At 38.3% G+C, this 9,393-nt stretch overlaps 1 protein-coding gene across 1 annotated transcript; it reads right to left on the bottom strand.

Moving 5' to 3' along the window:
• Positions 1–451: 451 nt before the first annotated feature.
• LOC148586966 (putative plant SNARE 11) lies at positions 452–9,094 on the bottom strand. The gene is made up of 9 exons (XM_088514426.1): positions 9,030–9,094; positions 8,891–8,984; positions 8,752–8,789; positions 3,765–3,853; positions 2,815–2,894; positions 2,487–2,543; positions 2,196–2,288; positions 2,033–2,107; positions 452–859 (listed from the first exon to the last, which is right to left on the bottom strand). The coding sequence occupies exons 1-9, from the start codon at positions 9,092–9,094 to the stop codon at positions 770–772; spliced, it is 681 nt and encodes a 226-aa protein (XP_088370552.1). The 3' UTR covers positions 452–769.
• Between the last annotated feature and the right edge of the window lie 299 nt (positions 9,095–9,393).

Genomic DNA, 9,393 nt, shown 5'->3' with positions numbered 1-9,393 from the left:
TCATCTAAGAAAGATGTACAGTGCTCGTGGAGCGTATTTGCGAAGGACCAACGACGAGCTATATAGAGGATAAGAGAAGGAATTATTCTCGCTTAGTGCTTGTACTGTGTTCAAAGAAATTCCTCCGCCCCGATTCTTTCTTCTGTCCTTATTTTTTATTTTTTCCTTATCAAGTAGGCAAAGGGGGCAAGAAAGCACCAAAACAAGACCAAAAAAACAAGAAAACAAGAAAACAAGAAAAACAGAAGGGGGAATAACCATCTAGGGAGGGTTGATATTACTAATAAGTATAATAATCACAAGAGGCAAGGCAATACCTATCTAGGGAGGGTTGATATCACTAAGAAGTATAAAATCACAAAGAGGCAAGGCAAAATTGAAATGATTCTACTGTTGTTGATCCACAATATATCAAGCCCTAGGTTTCATTAGATAAACAGTAAGCAGCATAAATTTGCCAAAAACCAGAAACAAATAATGAATTGCAGATCAAATATCTTACATGTGTAGCAATACATCGTATGAACAAATACACTCTACATATTTTTGAGTTTCCCTCAAATAGGAATTATTTTTCAGTCGGGGAAGACGAAATAATTATGCAGACCACATCAAAATTTACGCTAATGAGGCACAACAGCAGTTTGAGACTAGCACTCGGAAAAGTCAACCAACCTCTTCTGAAAAATTACTTAGAAACACATCCATAGCTAGATGGCAAAATCATTCCTCAACCTCGTGAGATAATCTCTCCTCTCTTCATAGCTTTTTATCTAGCATTCCAAAGTAATTTCCGATTCATTGCCGGTGGGGCTAATCCAGGGATATCCCGGATATCCTTGTTGTTTGGGTTCACAAGCTGAAATACAAGTATAGAATTCATCAAAAAAAAAAAAAAAAAACATTTAACTAAATCAACAGGCATGAGAAATGCGCAGTTGTTTCAAAAGTTGATAGGCTTTCAATAGTCAGAAAAGACTGCAAAAAAAAAAAAAAAAAAAGAAGTAGGGTTCGTGCTGATAAAACTTTTTACAGGGTTTGTTTTGCTTTTTTGTTGAAAAAGTGTTATGATGTGACATAGAGGTGAAAGTAGTTTTTAGTGTTTTGTGTTTGGAGTTGTTTGTTAATGTTTTTTTTTTTTTTTTTTTTTTTGGCTAAAAAGCAAAATGTTACCCAAAAAAACATTGTCAAACGGGGCCGTAATCTTTTTGGTCGTTAAAGAAACAATTTTATCAAACAATATGTTAGGACAAGTTGAAATGAATAAGATAGAAGCAGTTCATGGTTCTTTTCCCCCCAAGAATATAAACTCATCTTAGGGGCCATACAAATGAAACAGATATCTTCTGGACGTAAAAGTTACATAAGCAGTCTTTCCTCGAATTCAAATTGCATGCAACTTAATTTTAAAGAGGAAAATTTGTAAATTTAACTTTTCCTGTGTGTAAAAAAAGTAAGTTCTTGGGCTAACCAAACAACATCTTGGAGAACTAAACAATCACAGTATTATAATGATCAATCAAGTCTAGAAAGTCAACAAGCCTGAGGTCAGCTTGTAAAATTCCAGTTGACCATAAAGAAAAAGGTTGGGCAGGAAAAAATCATGACACTTATCACATATATACATGTGTGTATGTGTGTGTGTGTGACCTGAGGGCCTCCGCAGCCAAAAAAGAAAAAAAAAAAAAAGGTCTTGGGCTAACCAAACAATATCTTGGAGAACTAAACAATCACAGTATTATAATGATCAATCAAGTCTAGAAAGTCAACCAGCCTGAGGTCAGCTTGCAAAAATTCCAGTTGACCATAAAGAAAAAGGTTGGGCAGGAAAAAATCATGACACTTATCACATATATACATATGTGTGTGTGTGTGTGTGACCTGAGGGCCACCGCAGCCAAAAAAGGAAGAAAAAAAATGTCCTAGTATTAAAGCAACATCAAGGATTCAACTTCAACTGTTAATCAACTGGATGAGAAAATTAATTTTTAAGTAACAGGAAAAAATAAATAAAGGTAAACAAATATATTACCTTAACAATAATGATGGCTATGACTCCAATGACAATAAGGAAGAGTAATGCCATAATACACTTGTCAGTTGCAACCTAATAAAATAATTGAGTTAAATAATGCAAGACAAAACTGATACTCAATATATGACAAGAATAGGAGAAGATACTTTTAGAGATTGACCTGCCTACCAAGTTCCTTCACAAGTTGAGAAGCTTTCTTGATTGAAAAATGGATAGAGTCCAGCTCATTAACAATCCAACTCATTTGTTCAGTCTAAACATAAAAGTAATAGATATCTTTAGTTACAATGGCGTTGAACTTTTTTAAAAGACAAAAAGAAACAAGGTGAGAAATTGTGTGGTGTTTGTATGTGGCTGTGTGAGTGAGAGAGAAAGAGAGGAAAGTTAAATTCAATATGACAGAATAAAGTGCCACGGCATCCATTTTTTTTGAAATTGACAAATTACACACCTGAGCCTTTAGTGATGCTGCAGTCTCTGTTCCAACATTGACAGTGTCAAGAACAACCTGTTACAAACAGTGAGATGCATTAATTTTCATTTGCAATAATTTCAAACTTCTAAAACAGTAAAAGATAATTTTATGTTTTCTTCTCTTCTTCTTTTTTGGGATAAGCAACATGAGTATGCTCTAGAACAACATCAGTAATCTTCCAAGACTAAATAGATAAGCATAAGAGGAAATCACGATCAGGTTCAAGATAGAATATGAAACTTATCCCTGTCACAAAATGGAGAAACTTATTGCGCAACAAAATGATCTTGAGATATAATCCAACCTTTTTTGACCTCTCAATGGCTTGATCAGTATCGTCCATCATCCGGTTTCCACTATCAAATAGCTGTTGATTTGTCATGGCTGAAAAATATAGCCTGTGTCTCAGCATCAATTATATTTCATATTGGAGAAATATTTAACACATTAAAGTAACATTTGACGTACATACAAAGGTATGAAATAGATCAAACACAAGGCATGATTCTGAACCAACTTAAAAAAGTATACATTGGTTACTCCTGAGTTACATAATTCCAATTAAGAGTTACAGTTGGACAGCAATTCAAAATTTCTGAACCATCAAAAAGTGGTGGTTCACATATAATATTACTATGACACTGATTTCACCATGCCAATGAGCCAGTGACATTCTCATATTACCTTTTTTTTTTTTTTTTTTTATGAGTGGCATTCTCATATTACCATAACCATTTCTACTTTTCATATGTATACATATATGTAGGCATTCACTACATGTGTATAGATATATTTCTCAGAAACAAAAATCAAACTATAAAATTATCAATATATCATCTGGGTTGATTAAAGCCAAAATTGGCCAAGAAGAGATTTAAAGAGTTGCTTGTATAATAGATTACAGCCATTCAAGGAACCATAATGCATCCAATCCAACTTCTTTATAATCAACTCAATTGCTAAAGTAGCCAGCCACCCAAACCAACTTACTTTTCAGGTATGTAAATCTGGCACCTTTTCACTTGATAAAGAAAATATTGCAATTATTTCTATATTACAAAATTCCACCACAAATCCACAACCAAGCAGAAATCTGTTTAGCAAGTATCCTTCAATCTCCATGTCTTGCAGACAAAAAGGCATGAGCAGCAGAGTCATACCCACTACTAACTCTAATTTTAGCATAAAAGACCACCAAGAGTAGTAGATACATCAATGAAAATCAGCATGCTGGTGAAAAGGACATATACTTACACGATGCTAGCATGCCATTTTCTTCCCCATATCCTTCGGTGCCACCGTCAAAGAGATCAATTTGCTTGTTGTCAAGATTGGCTGCATATCTATATCAACAACAAAATGAAAATCAAGTCTTAAGAAAATAACTAAAAATGTACAATTAGTCAATCGATGATGCAAAAGATTTATAAACAAAACAAATGAAATCATGACACTATACACATGAGTAAATGAGTCCAGATACAAGTGTGTGAACGCGCGCGTGCGTTAGTATATATGCATGTTATATATGCTATTATATATATAAGTATAATTTTTGGATTATTCAAGGCAAGCTTGACTCGTTTGGATTATTCAAGGTGAGCTTGAGCCAAGTTCAAACTAGGCTAATAATTTTTTCAAGTCAAGCTCAAACAGCCTCTTGTAGCTAAACTCAAGCTCAAGCTTATATAGAATTTTGTCAAGCTGAGTTCAACAGCCAATGCTTGGCTTGATTAAAGCCCAAGGGGCCAACAGTGAACCATTCATCAACTCGTTAATGTGGGCTACATGTATCTTTTCTCTCCATCATACCCTATCTAACATCATGCTCTCCATCACCTTTGTGCTTATCAATTCCCTCTTCACTACTACCGGTGTTAATTTTGTACTCCGTCTAATTCTTTTTGTTCCTTTCAACTTGATCAAATCACAATTTCTTAATGGTGTATTTATTAAGTCTTTGTTGCACAAGACCAAGCCATCTTAGGCAACTTTTTCTCATTTGTTCTACAATAGGTGCCATCCTCGTTTTAAGTAGAGAAAAATAATGTTTTTTCAACCAATGGCACCTTACATCTTCATGGTAACTTCGTTAATGCTTTTGTCAGACTACTGAAGCTGTGGAGAGGCTAAGAAAGTATATGGATCCCATTATGACTACCACTAATCCAACATCCCAAATTGTTAGGTGTGACTTGCCACCCATCACACGTGGGCCCCACTAGTTCTCTACTCCTTTTGGGTTTAGGAGACTTTTGTCCAAGTTTGATTTGGAGTCCTTCTCCTATGTGTAATTGGACTCCTTGTTTGACTTATAGTAGAAGTCCTAGACCAACATGTAAAAGGAGAGTTAAAGCTTCTATATAAGGAACAAAGCACAAGGTGAATTTGTGTGTGCCAAAAACGTGAACCACCAAAGGGAGGAGAAAAAAGAGAGAAAAAGTGAGAGTAAGAAAGAGAGTGTTTTTGCCCTTTTTTGTTATTATTCTCCTTTGGGTAAAGTGAGAATTGGGTGTATTTGGGGCTTTGGGTTTGAGTGGTTTTCTCACCCTGTTACTCTCTTGTACTCCATCTTTTGATAGTGGATTTTCTCTGGGTCGTCTCCGCCAGTGGATGTAGGCTTGTAAGCCGAACCACTTAAATCTTTGTGTCGTGTGTGATTTGATTGCCTAATCTTTGTTATTCCGCATTCTTCTTATTTTTCGCATCTCACGGGTCTTGGGAAATAGGATTAATTTCCTAACAACTGGTATCAGAGCTGTTGGTTCGAGTGGGAGCGATGGCAGGTGAAGAAGGAAAGATGGGAATCGAGAAGTTCGACGGCAAAGATTTTGGGTTTTGGAAGGTACAGATTGAAAATATTCTTTACGGGAAGGATCTTCATCAACCTCTTTTGGAAGAACAACCCGACGACATGGATGATAGCGAGTGGGCTCTTCTTGATCGTAAAGCCCTGGCAGTTATCAGGTTATCATTGTCAAAATCAGTTGCGCACAACGTTGTAAAGGAGAAGACCGCAGCAGGTCTAATGAAGGCTTTGTCAAACATGTATGAGAAGCCGTCGGCTAACAACAAGGTGCATCTGATGAAGAAATTGTTCAACCTAAAGATGGCGGAAGGAGCTTCGGTGGCACATCATCTCAATGAGTTCAACACCATCACAAATCAATTATCCTCGGTGGAAATTAATTTTGATGATGAGGTTCGTGCGTTGATCGTCTTGGCATCTTTGCCCAATAGCTGGGAAGCAGTGAGGATGGCTGTGAGTAACTCTGTAGGAAAGAGTAAACTAAGCTATGAAGACATCAGGGATTTGATTCTCAGTGAAGAGGTTCGCAGAAAAGATGCGGGTGAAGCCTCTTGTTCTGGTGCTGCTTTAAACCTCGAGACTCGGGGTAGAGGACAAGATAGAAACTCTGGTCAAGGCAGATCAAATTCCAGAAAAGGGATAAGCAAATTCAGATTCGGCCAACAACCTGAGTGTTGGAACTGTGGCAAGACTGGCCACTACAAGAAGAATTGCAGGGAACTGCGGAAGGAGACTGAGAATGATTATGCAAACGTAGTGACAGAAGAAGTATATGATGCCCTACTTCTATCTGTTGACAGTCCCCTTGATTCTTGGGTCCTAGACTCAGGAGTATCTTTTCATACGACAGCGATCCGTGAAATTCTCGAGAACTATGTTGGTGGAGACTTCGGGAAGGTGTATTTGGCTGACGGAACGACGCTGGATGTTGTGGGCTTAGGCGATGTTCGCATTAAAGTTCACAGTGACTCGGTATGGAAGCTACAGAAGGTCAGGCATGTTCCGGAGCTGAAGAAGAATCTGATTTCAGTAGGACAGCTTGATGAGGAAGGGCATTCAATTCATTTCCACGGTGGAAAGTGGAAGGTCAGCAAGGGAGCTAGGATTTTGGCTCGTGGTCATAAGACAAATACTCTCTATATGACCACGAACAGCAAGGATACAGATGCTGTTGTAGATATGACTGCTGACTCAAAACTATGGCACCTAAGGCTTGGGCACATGAGCGAGAAAGAGATGAAGGTACTTATGTCAAAAGGGAAACTACTGGGGTTGAAGTCAGTTGATTCTGATTTGTGTAAAGGCTGCATCCTAGGGAAGCAGAAGAAGGTGAGTTTCGCGGAAGTTGGCAAAGCACCTAAGCTTGGAAAGCTGGAGCTGGTACACACAGATTTGTGGGGTCCCGCACCAGTGGCATCTCTTGGAGGCTCGCGGTATTACATCACATTTATTGATGACTTAAGCAGGAAGGTATGGGTTTATTTCTTGAAAAGTAAATCTGATGTATTTGAGACTTTTAAGAAATGGAAGGCCATGGTTGAGACTGAAACGGGCTTGAAGCTCAAGCATTTGAGATCAGACAATGGAAGAGAATACGAAGACAGGGGGTTTAAACAGTTTTGTGCAGGGAATGGGATTAGAATGGAGAAAACTATCCCAGGAATGCCGCAGCGGAATGGCGTGGCTAAGTGCATGAACATAACTCTCAATGAGCGTGCTAAGAGTATGAGGTTGCATGCTGGGTTACCAAAGACTTTCTGGGCTGATGCAGTGAGCACTGCTGCATACCTGATAAATAGGGGGTCTTCCGTTCCCCTGAGCCATAGACTACCGGAAGAAGTCTGGAGTGGAAAAGAGGTAAATCTTTCACATCTGAAAGTTTTTGGTTGTGCTTCGTACGTCCATGTTGAGTCTGATACTATGAGTAAACTAGATGGTAAATCTAGTAAGTGTTTCTTCATTGGATATGGAGATGAGGCCTTCGGTTATCGATTTTGGGATGATCAAAATCGGAAGATCATTAGAAGTCGGAATGTGACTTTTAATGAGTGTGCTATGTATAAGGATGGGTCAAGTGCAGAACCTGGAGTTACAGAGCAGGAACCGAAGAAGTCTGAGTTTGTTAACTTAGATGATCTTTCTGAAAGTACAGTGCAGAAAGAGAAACAATTCGTGGAGGTGGAGCTTGATAAACAGTGTTCACTCACGGATGAATGTGATGACAGAAAATCTTCAAGAAACTTACAGCACCGGGAAGAGTCTTATTCTTTAGCAAGGGGCAAAGAGAAACGTGATCGAAAAGCAACAAAGAGGTATGGCTTTGAGGATATGGTTTCTTTTGCTCTAGCAGCTTGTAGTGGAGATTCATCGTCTGTTCAGAATGGTACGCTGAAAGAGGTGGAGTCACTACGGAGAGGTAAAGCTTGGGAATCGGCAGAATTACCCAAGGGAAAGAAGGCTAAAGGGTGCAGATGGGTCTACAGGAAGAAAGAGTCATCGGATAAAGCTGTATGGTCGACGGGACAGATAGGGAGACATGGTGTTATGTCTAAATCAGGTCCTATGCTCAAGTTCAAGAGACGCTTGGACTTGAGGGACACTTGTAGAGTGTGATTGCCCTTGGGGGCTGAGGCGGAGACATCTGGAGGAGACACGTTTTGGTAGACTTGATGGGATTCAAGTCAAGGTGGAGATTGTTAGGTGTGACTTGCCACCCATCACACGTGGGCCCCACTAGTTCTCTACTCCTTTTGGGTTTAGGAGACTTTTGTCCAAGTTTGATTTGGAGTCCTTCTCCTATGTGTAATTGGACTCCTTGTTTGACTTATAGTAGAAGTCCTAGACCAACATGTAAAAGGAGAGTTAAAGCTTCTATATAAGGAACAAAGCACAAGGTGAATTTGTGTGTGCCAAAAACGTGAACCACCAAAGGGAGGAGAAAAAAGAGAGAAAAAGTGAGAGTAAGAAAGAGAGTGTTTTTGCCCTTTTTTGTTATTATTCTCCTTTGGGTAAAGTGAGAATTGGGTGTATTTGGGGCTTTGGGTTTGAGTGGTTTTCTCACCCTGTTACTCTCTTGTACTCCATCTTTTGATAGTGGATTTTCTCTGGGTCGTCTCCGCCAGTGGATGTAGGCTTGTAAGCCGAACCACTTAAATCTTTGTGTCGTGTGTGATTTGATTGCCTAATCTTTGTTATTCCGCATTCTTCTTATTTTTCGCATCTCACGGGTCTTGGGAAATAGGATTAATTTCCTAACACAAATTGCGTCACATGTTTGAGAAAGCACAAAAAGCATAGAAAACCTAATAGAAGAAAAGAAAGAACATTGCAACAAATACAGTATATGACACATCAGATGCATTTTAGATATGTGGAATTGCTTTAACCTTTTAAGAACTGAATAATGGAAAATTTTGACTGATGTTAACTTACTGCTTTTTAAGAGCAACATATGAATTCAACTCTTTGATCTGCATAAAGTATGAATATCATTCAGTACAAATGGACATAACAAAAGCTTTGAAAAAGTTACAAAACCAAAGGCTAAATAGAGATTAAGATAATAACCCACCATTGACTGTTTTTTCTCATTCAGCATCTTGTTAGTGCCTGGATCATTTCTACTCTCCAAATCCTTGACTTCTTTGTGAAACTCTTTAACAAGCCTGAAAAGACAAGCCAAAACCTTTTTATAGGTAAATACAACTCACGCATCCACATAGATTTCAACCCATGGCCCATCCTCGACCTTATTTATGGGAGGAGAAGATGCCATTTACCATTGGCAAAAGGAAAATGAAAACACAAACACACACAAACAGAGAGCACCAGCAGCAGAAGCATTATATAAGACATTTATCTTAGATGGCGAACTTCGTTTAATTGCAACTTTCAAGCATCAATTAGTAAAGTAGGTCCTGGATTTTGGCAAGAAACTTAACATCCAATGTCATATGCAAATTGTCGTGATCTCTAGATCTTAACAGAGCATTAAGAATATTATTCACTGATATTTTGCAGGATGAGTATAGGAACTTGAACTCAACATTTCAAATCTCAAGAATAAAACCTCTT

Source organism: Corylus avellana, chromosome 3 (assembly GCF_965113065.1).
Source record: "Corylus avellana chromosome 3, dhCorAvel1.hap1.2, whole genome shotgun sequence".
Lineage (NCBI taxonomy): Eukaryota > Viridiplantae > Streptophyta > Magnoliopsida > Fagales > Betulaceae > Corylus > Corylus avellana.
This window is presented reverse-complemented; position numbering and strand designations above follow the sequence as displayed.